This window comes from Amaranthus tricolor, chromosome 3 (genome assembly GCF_026212465.1).
Source record: "Amaranthus tricolor cultivar Red isolate AtriRed21 chromosome 3, ASM2621246v1, whole genome shotgun sequence".
Taxonomy (NCBI): Eukaryota; Viridiplantae; Streptophyta; class Magnoliopsida; order Caryophyllales; family Amaranthaceae; genus Amaranthus; species Amaranthus tricolor.
The window spans coordinates 25,845,160-25,862,451 of NC_080049.1; the positions used below are offsets into that span (position 1 = coordinate 25,845,160).

Below are 17,292 nucleotides of genomic sequence, written 5' to 3' on the forward strand. Positions count from 1 at the left end.
GTCTAGTTGGCATGTTTCTTATTGACTACTTGCCTCCTTATTCGTTATATGGTGACTTGTCGGTTAGTCTTTCTTGGCAATTTTCATATTTCATGGAAAATAAAGAAACAAGTAACAGCTTGATCCTCAGACAAAGTAGAATATCGTTCTACTATGGCATTAATCACTTGTGAACTTGATTAGTTCAAGGACTTACTTCTTAGCTTAGGGGATGCATCATCCAAAAGACCAAAAGCTATGGATTTTATATGCGCACTAAACATATAGAGGTTTATTGCTACTTTCTTCATTGCCAATTAAGATAGTCTTTTTAATTCCTCTCATATCCCTACTTTTGAGCAGTTAGTTCATATCTTCACCAAGGCTTTAGGTTATAGCAAAGTTGTTAAAATTGTGATTCTAATTAGAATCGTTCAGAGAAGTAGAATTGAATCGGTAGAATTGGATTGTAGGATCCTAAGATTCTACAATAAACCTAATTTGCTACTTAGTCAATATTTTCATCTCAAAAGTTTAAGTTTATGAATTAAAATTTCATTCAATTCATTTTATGAATGAAATGGAAAAATAATAGTACTCCAAAATAATTATTTTGAATCTTCATACAAATGAAGAAATTTACTTTTTAAACATTATGATGTTAGATTGTTGAATCGAAAGAAAAATTAATGAAACAGATACATAAGAAAAATTGTAAAACCGTGTTATAATTCTACCTCTACAAATTTTATTGTAATTAAAATCGTAAGATTCTACCAACTTACAATTCTACTTGCGATTCAAATCGCTTACTTGTTTTTAGATTCAAATCGCTTACTTGTTATTTAACCAGGGGTTATAGTCAGTTTCAGTTTCTTATCGCAAGATGAACGTTTGTGATTTTATACTCTAAACAGTCCAACTTAAAGAGGTGCTAGTGTTTATTTTATGGTTGTATTTGAACAGTAAATCTTATTGACCTATATTCTTAACCCACTTTCCTAATCCTTAGAATTTATACTTCCATATATACGCGTATTACTATTAATGAAAAGTCGAGGAAAATATTTCTTTTTCCACAACAGAAGTTTTCGTAATTATTTTGACATAGAAAGATATTACGGATAAGATAAGGCACTAAAACACTTCTCATATACAAAAACACTAGTAATCTTTAGTTAATGGTTCATTAGCTATAAGAGAAGATCTCAAAGACTATCATAAGTTCATAACCATTCACAACACTTCGATGTCAAGTTTGAGCTTACTCCTACCCCTTCGCCTTCGCCTTCGCCTTCGCCTGTGCCATGTTTTGAACACCTTAAGCATCGATTTCAGCGTCAATACGAACACGAATTATGTGAACTTTGAACAATAGCTTGCAAGTCTTCATCAATTCCAGGACACAAATATCTCCAACTTTTAACTTGTTATCTTTAGCAAATTTTGGCCAACCTCTAGTCATTTTCATTCCGTTTGAATCATTCCCAGCAATTTTCACTTGCCAAGTTTCACCACCCACATTTTTAAAGACGACGTCGTTGTCTTTATTAGTAAAGTATTTCTTCGCAAAGGGAAGTGCTACATTCTGCACTACCCCAACAGCATAACTTGTTAACATTGAGAAATGAATTTTGTGTTATTAAATCGACTTTTACGGCTTGTTTGATATTCGACATTAAATAGTTAAAATAGTAATGAAAAATAAGTACAAAATTTTCTTGACAATGCATAATATGGTATTAGGTGAGAATGGAAAATTGTAAAAGAATAAAAATATTTTTATGAACAAAGTTTTATTACCATAGGAATGACTTAGTACATTTCATAAAAATTTACAATACAAGTCATTTTATGACTATTTTTTCGTACCAACAAACGGACTTTTTAGGTATACACAATAATTTACATACAAAATTAAGTATTTAATCATACAACTTAAAAATTATAGAAAAAGTTTTTTGTATAAAATGTTTTCAGTCACATAATTATCAATGCTAAAGCTTTGATTATACAACTTTATATTACTGTGATTAAGAATTTAACATTATTATATAATTATTGTTATAAAACTAATAGAGCAATAGGAGTAAAATGTTACTCACCGCATGAAATTTAAACTTGATGTATGAGCGTTGCATTTTTATGGCAAAAGAAGGATATTCACATGGACAAGCATTGACTTTTTGGATTTCTAATGCGATTTGCTGTAAAATCTCCTTGATAGTCGATCCATAAATAAAGGCCTCCCTTTTTCTATCATCAATCATGTATGATGTATATTAGTCTATAAATTAGTGACTAATTATCAAATAAAGGAGAAATAGTAATGTAGGCTGATATTATATATAGTGGTACGGTTGACTATAATAAATTTAGCAAAATAAAAATTTTTAAGGATAAATTTTTAAAGTGAATATTTATTCACGGTAATTTAAAAACAATTAATTTTGTTATTTTTAAATATTTTAATTGCATTTTATTATTTTTAATTACTGAAAAATAAATGGCTTAGATTTTATAGTATAATAATTGTTGGATTGATTCAAATTATGTTAGTTATAGTCAAAGTAGTGGTTAAGTAGGTAGTTGCTATTTAGGATTTATTTCTAATGTAATAGAGTAAGTTATGGGATCATGGGATGAAGTTCCTATTTTTATGGATAATTAGTTACTTAGTTTTCCTATTTAATAGGTACTTGTATTTTCATTTTTAATATACCGTAATGAGAAAGTTAGTGGAATACTTTTAATTCTATATCTCTTAACATGGTATCATGAGCTTTAGGTTAGATCCTAGGGTATACTTGAGAGAGAGAAAGTGAGTTAAGTGTACCATACAAAAAAAAAAAAAGCATTATCCTACCCGTTATCAAAATGTCATCAAATAATTTTTCAATTCCCATACCAAGTTTAACTAGTGAAAATTATTGCTCATGGGCTATAAAAATGGAATCATACTTAAGAGCGTTGAGTCTTTGGGATGTCATTGAAAATGATGTTAATCCTACTCTTCCCCAAAATCCTACAATAGCCCAAATCAAGAAACATGGTGAAGATATGGCCAAAAGAGCCCAGTGTTGAGAAAAGAGGCAATATAACACACATGGTAAAATAAGAATTAGGGTAAATTAGGACAAAATACAAATTACGCACTTGCAATACACAAACGATAATCCAACCGTTAAATATGTAGGTTGGGTAGACAGCAACACCGTGTCAAAATTTGGCGCAAAACAGAATACGAATGGCCTTCGATCGAATTGACGCAATATCACACGTTGAGCCTTTTTTCTTCTCTATCGTGCTTCTCTATTTTGTACGTGCGTTTTTCTCACCAAAAAAGGCTGCTGCCTTTATTATTTTTTTTATGTAGTTTTCTCTTTTTTTTTGGTTTTATTTTAATTAATATATTAGCTCATATGTAATATTAAAAGCCCATACTTAAAAATACTAATTGGGCTCTTCCTCCAAGTGGGAGGGAATAACCCAACAAATCTCCCCTTCACTCCAATTTGGGGGGTATGACAAGCCCCGCTTTCAAACGGCACACCTCTAATTTTTCCTTTGGTAGGATTTTCGTCAACATATCCGATCCATATTCATGAGTACTGGAAACTCAAAAGTTTCTTCTTCTATCTGATCTCGAATCCAATGATACCTCCTTCGTATATGTTTCGTTCGACCATGATAGGTAGCATTCTTAGCTAGGTGAATGGCACTCTGACAATCATAATGTAACAAATAATTGTCTTGCTTTAAGCCTAATTCTTCAAGATAGTCCCTCATCCACACTAACTCCTTACCAGCTTTAAGAGCTGCCACATACTCTGACTCAGTAGTCGATAGAGCAACACATTTTTGCAATTTAGATTGCCAGGAAATAGCTCCCCCTGCAAACGTCATCAAGTAACCAGAAGTAGACTTACTAGAATCAATATCACCTGACATATCAGTATCTGTGTAACCATCTAACATAGGTTCGCCAGGACCAACTCATAAACTAACTCTAGAAGTACCCCCGAGATACCTTAGAATCCACTTAACTGCTGCCCAATGCTCCTTTCCAAGATTAGACATAAACCTACTAACTACCCCAACAGCATGAGCTATATCTAGCCTAGTACATACCATGGTATACATCAAACTACCTACGGCGGATGAATAAGGCAAATTTTTCCTCGTCTTCTTATCTTCATCTGTTGTAGGATATTGTTCAGAACTCAATTTCATATGCACTGGCAGTGGAGAACATACAAGCTTGGCATTGTTTATATTAAAATTTTTCAGCACCTTTTCAATGTATTTCTCTTGCGATATCCACACTTTCTTATTTTTTTTATCACGAGAAATACGCATGCCTAAAATTTGCTTCGTAGAGCCAAGGTCCTTCATAGCAAAGGACTTGCTCAAACTATCCTTCAAGTTGGCAATCTTATTGGAATCACAACCAACAATCAACATATCATCAACATATAACAAGAAAAATGAGAAAATCACCTTCAACAAAATTCTTCACAAACACGCAATGATCGGCATGTGTCTTATGGAAGTCATTATCAACAATAAATGACTCAAATATTTTGTACCATTGCCGAGGCGCTTGCTTAAGACCATACAAACTCTTCTTTAAGCGACACACAAGTTTCTCCTTTCCATTGACCTCAAAACCTTCAGGTTGCTCCATGTAAATTTCCTCCTCTAGGTTACCATGGAGGAAAGCAGTCTTCACATCAAGTTGCTCAATTTCCAAATTCGTGCTGGCAGCCAAATTAAGTATAACTCTGATTGAAGAAATCTTCACCATTGGAGAGAAAATCTCATTAAAATCAATCCCTTTCTTCTACTCATAGCCTCGCACAACAATCCAAGCCTTGAACCTAGGTGGTTGGCCATTTTCTCCGGGCTTCAACTTAAACACCCACTTATTCTTGAGTGCTCGTTTTCCGATAGGCAACTTTACCAGATCATAAGTGTGATTCTCATGCAAGGAATTCATCTCATCTTGCATGGCATTGTACCACTCCTTACATTTCTCATGTGACATAGCCTCCTGAAAATCTTCCGGCTCTCCCCCATCAATTAGTAACACAAACTCTGTAATAGGAATCGTTCTCTAGTAGATCTTCTCACATCATTAGGCCGTGGTTGCTGTTCAACAACTGGTGGCTTAATCTCGGGTTGATCATCATGACCATTATCAACAACATTGTCATCATCATGCTGAATATCTCCTCCTTCAATTCTACGAGTCATTTGTGGTGAGCCTGGATCAAAAGTGATTAGAGTATGAGAGGATGTTTGTTACTTTGGCTTGTCAATATCTTCCATAGTCTGATCTTCAAAGAACACAACATCTCTGCTTTTGAGAACTTTCTTGTCTACTGGATCCCATAACTTGCATCCAAGAGCATCTTTAGACTACCCCAAAAATATGTACTAATTTGTCTTCTTATCTAACTTGGATCTCTCATCTCTAGGAATGTGAACAAAAGCACGACATCCAAATACCTTCAAGTGCTTGTAGGAGACATCTTTACTAATCCAAACCTTCTGAGGAATATCACCATCAAAAAGATTTGAAGGTGAAAGGTTAATCAAGTACACAGTTGTAACCAATGCCTCTGCCCAGAAAGACTTAGACAACTTTGCATGAGAGAGCATACATCGGATTCTTTCTTCAATTGTTCAATTCACCTTCTCTACAACTCCGTTCAATTGAGGTGTCTTTGGAACAGTTTTCTCAAGCTTTATGCCTTGACTCTTGCAGTAGCTTTCAAATGGGCCTCTGTACTCACCACCATTATCAGCTCTAACAACCTTGAGCTTTCTATCTGTTTCTCGCTCAACTCTAGCCTGAAATTCCTTGAAAGCAGAAAGTACCTGATCCTTGGTTTTCAAAACAGTAACCCACACTAATCTAGAATAATCATCAATAAAAGAAACAAAGTAAAGAGCACCACTATGGGATTTAGCATCCATAGACCATACATTAGTATGCACAAGGTCAAGAGGATACTTTCTCCTAGATGGGGAGCGAGAATGAAAAGCAACATGTTGTTTACCAGCTAAACAATCAACACAGGATTTAAGACACACTTGAGACATCAGGGAGATACTGCTTCTTAGAGAGCATCTGCATACCTTTCTCACTCATATGACCAAGTCTATCATGCCATAACTCACTAGAACATTCATCTGCAACATTTACCTCACCCGCGCAAACCTTAGCTTGCATCATATAAAGTGAACCTTGCTTCTTACCTCGGGTCGCTATAAGATTTTCCTTGCAGAGCTTCCACTTACCATCATTAAAATGGCTGAAGTAACCCTCTTCATCAAGCCTACCTATAGAAATGAGATTCAATCTGATATCATGAACGTGTTTGACATTCCTCAAAATCAGCTTGCAACCGGTGGAACTCTCCAAGTAAATAGTGCCTTTGCCAACGACCTTAGATGATCCATCATTTCCCATTCTAACACTACCAAAATCACCACTAGTATAGGAAGAGAAGTAGTCTTGATGCGGAGTAAGATAATATGAAGCACCCGAATCAATCACCCATTTGCAGTCACCATAAGCTACATTCAAGCACTCTTTATCACCAATGAAAAGCAAATCATCATCACTAATTGCTAGAATTGTAGTATTTTTCTCTTCAGACTTCGACTCAGAGGAATCACCCTTTCTTTCTTTTGACTCGTCTCTTTTCATCTTTCAGCAGAATCTTTTAATATGACCCGGTTTGTCGCAGTAATGACAAATAATTCTACTCTTGGATTTAGACTTGTCCCTGAAATTGTCTCTACCTCGAGAAGCTCGACTCTTGCTGCTCCCCCTATTAGACTCTTGTGCAACATAATGAGCTTCAGAATGATTGGAGGAACCCATCTCCTTTCTCCTAGTCTCTTCATTTAATAGACTAGTTTTGACACTATCCATTGTCAACTTATCATCAACTTACCATCAGGAGCAGAATTGCTAAGTGATACAAATAGTGTGTCCCAACTCTCTAGCAATGAGGAAAGTAGCAATAGTTTCTGCAACTCATCATCTAAAGACATTTTCACTATAGACAACTGATTAATCAAACCTTGGAAATCATTCAAATGTACTACCATGCTATTACCATCGTGAAATTCTAACTTTACCAATTTTCTCATCAATGACGCTTTACTCAAGGCATTCTTCCTCTCATACATAGCCTCAAGTTTCATCCATAATTCATACGCATTAGTGTCATTGGCAATATGTTGGAGCACACTAACATCAACCAATTGTCTTATGGTTCTTACCGCTTTCCGATTCAAAATTTTCCATTTACTTTGATCTTGACCAGTGGGCATATACTCATTCAAATTTGGTTCATACAAATCTTTCACATAAATAATACCTTCCATCTTAGTTTTTCACACAGCATAATTGGTAGAGTCCAAATAAATCATACCGTGCATACTAGTTTTATCATCCATCATAAAAAAAACACAAGAATATCACCCAAGAAAATATAAACCAAGCTCTAATACCACTATATTGAGAAAAGAGGCAATATAACACACATGGTAAAATAACAATTAGGGTAAATTAGGACAAAATACAAATTACGCACTTACAATGCACAAAACGACAATCCAACCGTTGAATTTGTAAGTTGGGTAGACAGCAACACCGTGTCAAAATTTGGCGCAAAACGGAATACGAATGTCCTTCGATCGGATCAGCGCAATATCACATGTTGAGCCTTTTTTCTTCTCTGCCGTGCTTCTCTGTTTTGTGCGTGCATTTTTCTCACCAAAAAATGCTGTTGCCTTTATTCTTTCTTTTTATAGTTTTCTCTTTTTTTATTTTATTTTAATTAATATATTAGCCCATAAGTAATATTAAAAGCCCATATTTAAAAATACTAATTAGGCTCTTCCTTTAAGTGGGAGGGAATAACCCAACACCAAGTTATTAACATGTTTCATTCAGCCATGGCAGGCGAAATTTTCACCACTATTATGCATGGGACAAGCTAAAAGATGAGTATGAAGGCAATAGTAAGACCAAACTAATGCAAATACTAAATCTCAAAAGGAATTCGAGATGATGTCCATGAAGAAGTCCGAAGGTGTTAAAGAATATGGGAGTCGGTTGATGTCCATTGTCAACAAAATCAAGCTTCTTGGAGGAGATTTTCCGAGTCAAAGAACGATTAACAAACTATTGGTAACTCTCCCAAGTATGAAACAAAGATTTCCTCTCATGAGGATTCAAAAGATTTGTCTACATTGTCCTTTGTTGAATTAATTAATGCTCTTCACGCAGTCGATCAAAGAATAAAAATGAGAGGTGAATATGAAGAAAATAAGGGAGAAGAAGCATTTTTTGTAAAAAATTCGAGCTATAAGGGAAAAGTCTCATGCAACTATTGCAAAAAGATTGGGCATGAAGAAAATAATTGTTAGCATAAGGGAAAGCCACAATGTTATAAATGCAAGAGATTTGGGCATATAGCAAAAAAATGCAAGTTACTAAACGAAGGAGAAGAAAACCATCCATTGCACAAGTGGCCATTGAAGAAACACTCTTTTAGAGTATAAATGGTGAGATGTGCACCGTAAGTGGAGAGAAGGGCTTCAATTAGTTAAGTGTTGGTGATGAAGTGCATCAACATAAGTAATGGTAATGAGAAGTACATTACATGGCTGGAAGATAAGTGCTTCATTCATATTGTTTTATTTTCCGAAATTTTGAATCGAGGGGTCATGTTGGATTGATTAAAATTATGTTAGTTATAGTCAAAGTAGTGGTTAAGTAGGTAGTTACTATTTAGAAGTTATTTCTAATTTAGTGGAGTAAGTTATGGGATCATGGGATAAACTTCCTATTTTTATGGGTAGTTAGTTACTTAGTTTTCCTATTTAATAGGTACTTGTATTTTTATTTTTAATATATCGTAATGAGAAAGTTAGTGTAATACTTTTAAGGGAAATTCCACATGGTAGCATCTAGTTTTCATAAAACACCAGTGGTAGCACTTTTGTAAGATTTTTCCACATGGTAGCATCCAGTTTATGCACTATCTAACTGCCGTAGCATTTTCCGTTAAATTCTTGTTAATTTCTGTTTAATTTATTATTTTGTAAGATTTTTCTACATGATAGCATCCAATTTTTGCTCTCAAATGTTTAATTCACCATTTTAACGTTTTATTCACCGATCAATTTATCAACGCCCTTAAATATTGTAACAATTTTATTTTCATTCAAATTATTGGCATTATAAAGTTCAAAAGGTGCATTTTACAAACACTAATAAATAATTCAAAAGGCGCATTTTATAAGCTCAAAAGGTGCATTTCATCAGTTCAAAAGGTGCATTCCAAACACTAATACTTATCTACGTAATCGTTACAACATTTAAGAGCGTTGATAAATTAATCGGTGAATTAAACGTTAAAAATGGTGCATTAAATATTTGAGAGCAAAAACTGCATGCTACCGAAAAATTTTACAAAATGATGAATTAAATGAAAATTAACAAGAATTTAACGGAAAATGCTACGAATGTTAGATAATGTATAAACTAGATGCTACCATGTGGAAAAATCTTACAAAAGTGCTATCACTGGCGTTTCATGAAAACTGGATGCTACTATGTGGAATTTCCTTACTTTTAATTCTATATCTCTTAACTATAATGAATGGTTAAGAATACATGATTGTGGTGGTTGGTGTTATAGTTAATAATCAAGGTCATCTTGGAAATTTTTGGAGCCCTAAGCAAAAAGCAAAACGATGAATTCTTAAAATACAAATGTTATGCTTTTTTTAAGTGACAATTGATAAATTACTTCAACAAAAAGTGACAATTGATAATACTTACTTTATTAATTAGACAAACACTAATATGCTCAATTGACCTATTAGCCTAAAAAATACAAATAAATTAAAAATATCGTTACTTAGTTACTTAAACATAATGATTATCGGTGAAAAAATTTCAAACTATCTCCACCAACTAGTAACCAAAAAACAAACAACTAGTCTTTATTAAGGCTACGAATGAGTATTAATTAGGAAAATCATTGTCATTTATTATATGATCACTTTTTTGTCTCATCTATGTAAAATATTATAGCTCTTTTTGGATAAGAGTACGAGTATATAAACAAAAATTAGATAAATCAAAATAACGGGGTTATAAGCCGTCGCTTATGGTGCTCTTATGAAGACCCGGTCTTGTTGATAACATCAAAATATTGCAAAAAAAAAATAAATAAATTTACCTCCAATTTTGTGTTTGATATTGTTGTTGAACATAGTTGGCTTGGGTAATGAGTTATAATAATTTTTAGGATGAAAAAGTGTGTAATCAATCTCAGAAGTGGTCATATCAAAGATATGAACATCAAAATAGGAACTTCCTTTATAGATGAACATCAAGAAATGGCCATGCGATATTGAGTAGGATGCTACGAATTCCACCCACCCATTCTTCAACCATACCTTTCCATTTTGATCTCTTGTTAGCTTAAATTTCCATTGTTCACCACTTGGAACATTAAGGTATACCTCGTTCAACACTTCATTTCCATGATTTTTCATGAATTCCCTTGGTATTTCCTGCACAAGTTTTCAGTATGATTTACGAATACAAGTTAAATGTATAAGAAATTTGACAAACGTAAACAAAAACGAAAAGAAGTAACCAACAAGTAAGCTTGGCATGCAAAGCTTATCAAACCTATGATATATCCCATTCAGAAACCAAATTTAGCGAATTTTGATTGAGATTTAACCTAAATAAGTAAATGGATTGATCTGACCTTTTCAACTTATTAATAATCTATTTTGTTAATATGAAAATGAACTGATTACATATCAAACTACATATATATTAAATTTAAACTTATGTAACATCTTCCTATTTGCCAACTTAGTGATAATAAATAAACATATCATATAGATTATTGCAACGAATATAATATTATATGATAGAATTAAACTAGATTTCTCCAAGGATGTAATGATCAATCATTCCTTCAATTTTTTTTTTCACCTAGTTTTAGGGTAAGTTGAAGAAATAAAAAAATTAAAGAAGAGGCAAAGAGAATTAAACTAGATTTCTCCTAGTAAGAGTGGCTTACTGATGAAAGTGATACATGCTATAACTAAGATATAACTGATCATACTCAAATAAACCATTTCTGTTTTATTTGCATGGATATTGAAATACTTCTATGTTTCTGAAACTTATTAGTTATGATCAAGTATAAAATGAGTGAATAACAGACAAAGCAGGAAGCTATATCATCATCATCTACTGCCATGGTGAACCTGCCTTTTTTTTTTTTTTTTGTTGAAGAGTTAGTTACTCATTGTAAACTTATATATAGCTAGCTCCTTCTTTTAATGGGGGATTAATTATGGTCAATAATATACATAAATACACCCTCTAGCTCTAAGAGATTACACTCTCAACTATTTAGTAAGGACTATTGAATTGTACGAGCATGATTAAAAGTAAAAAATAAATAAATGAATAAGAATTGAAAAACTATTAAGAATACTTTATATTACAATAAAGAGCCTAGGTAAAAATGGAGTACTCATTATTAGTAAGCTTGTGCACCTCTTATTAGGTGCGCTACGGTTCAATATTGCTAAGCCTCCCTATTGTGCTCTTATCTTGGGATTGTTTTTATGATGCCATTTTTGATTATTCTAACATTTAGCCTATTCTTATGGATTGTTTGATAAAGTAGCTTAATGGACAATTTTAGCTAATTTGGCATAAATAGTTGGTTAGGATGGTCAAACTCTCTAATACTAATACTTGGTAAATTAACTGGTTGAAATAATTATTGTTGTAGATTAGCCTTTTGTAAACAATCTACTCTTAGCAGCGTGTTTAAAATCAGCTGGTTAAATCAATTACTTGAATTAGTACCAGCTATCAACTATTAGTCATTTGGGAAACATCTAATACTTTTGTAAAAATACTTTCTCATATATTTAATATCTCATGTGGTTTTGCATGCTAACATATACATTATTTCAATCTGAAATATTTTTGACCGTGTTTGATTAAAATTTTAACAAGTTAAGGTTAAAAAAATTTACATTGACACAAATTAAATAAGATCCTACCCGATTAGAAATAGGCAAGAGTTCAAGACCCTATCCAAACCTATTGGACCCTACCCTTTTTTAAAGGTAAGGATCTATTTTTTCTAGACCCTAAGGGTTCGGGTCTGACCGTCTGAGTTCGGGTTTAAAAATATTTTAAGAGTCCGAATCCGAGTAGACCCGAACTCAACCCTTGGACCCTTAAGACCATTTTTCGATTGGTCTTCCCACTTATTTTATTTTTAAAGTAAAGTTACTTCTATATATTTTCTATAGTTTGTTGATGTTTTATATTCTAAATTCTTTATCATTATTTTATTTTTGAATTATCTTACATAGTACATTACTACATACTAATGTTTACAGTGGTTATCTAAGACTATTTTGTTCAATTTGAATGCATTATTTCTAATTATGGCTATTTTTCTTGGGACTTAACAAAGTAAGATTTTGGCCGTATCTTTTAATGTTGTTTTAATATTTGTATTGTTTGAGTATTTTATGCCATGATGGAAAACTATGTATTTTGTTTTAGGTGTGGTTTTTGAAATTATTACTGATTTAGAAAATATAAAGTAATTTTATATGAATTTTAGAAATCTAGACCGTAAGTGCCTAATAAGAATTCAGATTAGGGTCTAATAAGTGTCCATATTTTTCATACCCTTAAATCTTACTTAAAAAAATAATTTTTTTAGGGTACGGGTCAAGACCCTAAGGGTCTGGGTTCGAGTCTAATGTTTTAGACCCTTAAAATTAGGGTTCGGGTCTGAACCCTACTTTAAAGTTAGGGTCTGGGTAGACCCTATCCAGACCCTAAAATGTTCATCCTTATACCCGACTATATTTAAACTTATAGATTAAGAATAAAATACAAACTAAGAGTAATTCGTGAATAATGAAAAAAAATAATCGACAATTGATTAGAAGCGAAGGAATTATAGTTTGATATAGAAGTATGTAAGGATAGCATATAATAAGAGCATTAAGTTCACTATCAAAATATTCTAATTAGTATTTCTTTCATTCTTATTTGATGTTCTCACAAGAAAACATCTTTTGGAGGAGAGAAGGATAAGGTGGCTGGTGGGCTTATTTACCCTGGGTAAAACTTTTGCTGGTATCCGCCCACAAATTTTTTTATTACGTGGTATTATATTTTCAATATAGACAATTTTATAAAGTTTCATTTTAAATTAAATTATTTGTACTTCTTATCTTATGTAAAGCTTTATGTAAAGCTTCATATTATGTTTGCTATCTAAGCATCATGATAGAAAATAATTTTTTTGTTATAGAAGAGTAAAGTTGCTTAAATTTGATTTCTCTAAACTCCATCCGAGTGGGAGCTACTTACGATATGTTTGATTATTGTTACTAAACAGTAGTAATGGCCAATGGAAATGCTTTATATTGTAAATTTTCATAAAATATACAATTTCATTTATTTCTATAGTGATAAAATATTAGTCATAAAAATTTTTATATTCACAACTTTTCAATACTACATAATACGGTACTATCATAAATACATTTTCTACTAAAATATAACCTTAATTTAGGGTATATATCAATTGTCATTTATCATTAGTAAAGTATGTGATATGAATATATTATTATTTATTCGCCATCAAAATTCCCTCCAACAGAATTAAACCCATATCCTAACTACTCTTATAAGCTCAATTATATAAGAAATTAGAGTTTAATGACACAATAGTTTCTTGCTTTAATAAAATATAATGTTAGGCTAACAATTACATTAGAATTCTCCCTTTACGTCTATTTCTCCATCCAATCTCACCAATTCCTCTTGTAGATGCAACATTGGTACTTAACCTCGAAGGTTGTTAGTAAGTAAGTGGTAACCATTTTGGTTGTTGACCTCTAATTGCGAATACAACGTAACTTCTATTTATTGTCTTATTATCAAAGCAATGAGATATGTTGGGTTGTTGGTCACCATCTAATAACCCAACTTCACCTTCCTTTCTTAACCCTCAAATCTCACTTTTCTTCTCCATGCTACAAATACAAATTCATCATCTCAATTCGAGTCGGGTTAGACCGGAGAATCCCTAAAAATACAGGCAAAGGGGTGAGAATTGAACTGGCATTGTTACAAGGGTGAAAGGAAAAACCATCACTAATGGGGCTTTCTAATGATTCCCCATTCTCGTCGTGGCGTAATGAAGTTGAAGAAGATGGAGATGACGTGCATGAAGTCCTTACAAGTGATCAAATAAGGGCGGTTCGAGATGTACATGCTTCAATGTTAGTAAGGATGGCAATGAGAATATCAAGAGCAAAGTGGTTTACATTTCTTAGAAGGGTTTTCCACTACCAAAATGGATCAAGATCTCACCTTGGAGAAAATCCTTTTAATTCATTTGGTTGGATGATGGTTGAATTATTAACAATTGTTGTTCAAATTTGTATGACTTTGATCACTCTATTTGTTTCAAAGGAAGAGAGGCCAGTTTGGCCTATGAGACTATGGATAGTTGGGTATGATTTTGGTTGTGTTATGAGTCTTCTTATCTTGTATTGGAGGTATCAACATTACCATTTGGGACAAGGAGATGATGGGTTTAACTTACTTGATTTGGAACAACAAGGAACCAATGCACATTCAAGGTAATTCTATTATAAACTTTCTTTATTCCTATTAATTTGCTACACAATAAATAAATACTCTCATCTTAGTCTACCTTATGTAGCAAATTAAAAGAGCTACTCTTTTAGGAGATCGTTTCTTGGTGAAACGACCTCAAACAAAGAGCTCATATTCTGATTATGTATTAGATGGACTATCTAACCTATGAATTTGATGCGTCTTTCGGTTAGACCATCTTTTGGCAAGACGATCTTAAACAAAGAGTTCATATTTTCATAATATATATTAGATGGACCATATAACCTATGAATAAGACGCTGTCTCTCGATGAGACCATCTCATATATCTCTCGGTGAGACCATCTCATATAAGAATTTGTAAATATAAAAACACAGATGAATACTTGACTAGATGTTTATCACATTATAACTTTGTCAACAAAGGTTTTTGGCATATGACAAATCATAATCTACTTGACTAAATTTGAAGAACTAGAATCATCAAACTTCATATAGTTTGTTCATGATTAATTTTACATACCATGTAAAATGAGCAGTTGTTTAAAACCTTCGATTTCAAAAAACCTCAATATTATATATATATATATATATATATATATATATATATATATATATATATATATATATATATATATATATATATATATATATATATATATATATATATATATATATATATATATATATATATATATATATATATATATATATATATATCAATGTTGTTCTTGTTAAAAATTAAATAAGTAAAGGACAGGGTCCGGGTGGGGTTTTTTTCTTTTTCCTAAATGATGCGGACAAATCATACCTGTTTTCCCAAGTAGAGAGTAAAGAGAATTGATACCTATGCCCAATAGAGGTTAAACCCCAAATCTTCTACTCTACATGTATATGGTCTATCCATTGAGCCACAAGTGATTTTAGTGTTAAAAATTAAATATATAATTATTAAAGTGCGTACTTCAAAAGTGAATTATTTTTGCGGTCTTCATATTAAAACATGAATATGTTATCGATAAATACGAGATTATTTATTTATTTATTTATTTATTTAATTATTTCATAGTTTCATAAGGCCATGTTTAATGTTTGGCATAGTTTCCCATAGAAAATCAAGACAAGTCATTAATTATAACCATCCATTTTTTGTACATGTAGCAGGGGCTGGTATTTGGTGAAGAGATGCAGGGCATCACTAGACCTGTTCTTCGCAATGTGGTTTGTGATGGGCAACGTGTGGGTGTTCGACACACGATTTCGATCATTTAACCGAGCTCCTCAACTTTACATGATGTGTACAACCATATTGGCTTGGAATGCCTTAACTTATTCATTTCCTTTACTTCTTTTTCTTTTGTTGTGCATTTTTGTTCCATTAGTTAGCAGCTTCATTGGCTATAATATGAGCTTGGGTTATGCCGAAAAAGGTGCCTCTTATGACCAAATTTCCCAATTACCAAGCTGGAGATATAAATTGGTTGAAACCACACTAGATGCTCACACTTCCTCCCCAATTAAGGAAAATCCAGTAAGTTTTTTTCCCTCGTTATTAGAACATATGCCGGGGTTTCAACATCATATAACATATCAAGAAATCAATTCAACAAAAGTTTAAGTTAATAGTTGAGGCCCTACAATATGCTATATAATCTAACTTTCATTATCACGTAAATGCACTTATTTTCTATTTTAGATATTTTGTAGTTACTTTACATAATTTTCCTTTTTAATTATGACCCCACTGTCTTTTTTAAATTTATCCATGAATTCAACATGATTTTCCCTATTGTACGTACTTATTAATTTGTTCCATGGATTTTATTTTTTTAATAATAAAATGTATCTTAAATAAAAATAATATTTGCAGGAGTGTTGCATATGCTTATCAAAATACAAGGATAAAGAAGAAATAAGGCAATTGAGGTGTAGTCATATATTCCACAAAACATGTGTGGATCAGTGGCTCAAAATTATATCCTGCTGCCCATTGTGCAAAAAAGGATTAGATACGTAACATCATTAGTATAATTGTAAATATATAAAACGAACTGAACCAATACTAAACCAACAAAACATTTGTTCAACGTAAATAATGAAAGTAACAATGTCGGCTATTTGCATATTATGAAATTATATACAAACACTGTACAGTCTACGTTGAAAGATCTTGTAATATGGTATTTTCTCTTTTTTTAATCAAATATTTTAAATTTTTGGCATATTTTCATTAAAAGTCTTTTTTTTATTTGATATTTATTTTTTTAATCATCTAATTATACCAAACTATTATTATTACGCGTATATACGTACCTCTCTCATGTAGTCGTATGTGCCTTTTTTAAAAAAATAGTCCATGTATTATAAAATGAAACTAGAAATTTTATAGTGCATCCGTTGTACCACGTCAACAATGACAAATGGTACAACAAATCAATGAAAACATGGTGTGTGAAATAAATTCTGTTTTTCTTCAAATTTTTGGCCCCTATTTTTTTTTTTTTTTTTTTGCCCCTAATTTAAGAACCCATTAGTTCTCCTGTCAAAACGTTTGGAATTGGA

General features: G+C 32.2%; 1 protein-coding gene across 2 annotated transcripts; it reads left to right on the top strand.

The window, feature by feature from the left end:
- Window positions 1-14,072: 14,072 nt before the first annotated feature.
- LOC130807770 (E3 ubiquitin-protein ligase At4g11680-like) lies at window positions 14,073-16,951 on the top strand. Of its 2 annotated transcripts, none has more exons than XM_057673104.1 (3): window positions 14,073-14,733; window positions 15,892-16,261; window positions 16,601-16,951. In XM_057673104.1, exons 1-3 carry the CDS (start codon window positions 14,246-14,248, stop codon window positions 16,745-16,747), a joined length of 1,005 nt encoding a protein of 334 aa, XP_057529087.1. In that variant the 5' UTR covers window positions 14,073-14,245; the 3' UTR covers window positions 16,748-16,951. The 2 variants fall into 2 exon arrangements, with proteins under 2 accessions (XP_057529087.1, XP_057529088.1); XM_057673105.1 differs by having other exon boundaries at window positions 14,078-14,733; window positions 15,895-16,261.
- The last annotated feature ends 341 nt before the right edge of the window (window positions 16,952-17,292 follow it).

Bases quoted from the DNA above. Each gene is read 5' to 3' on its own strand.
- LOC130807770 (XM_057673104.1), top strand. From the start codon at position 14,246: ATGGGGCTTTCTAATGATTCCCCATTCTCGTCGTGGCGTAATGAAGTT. The intron at 14,734-15,891 runs GTAATTCTATTA...TTGTACATGTAG, and splicing joins GGAACCAATGCACATTCAAG to CAGGGGCTGGTATTTGGTGA. The intron at 16,262-16,600 runs GTAAGTTTTTTT...TAATATTTGCAG, and splicing joins CCCCAATTAAGGAAAATCCA to GAGTGTTGCATATGCTTATC.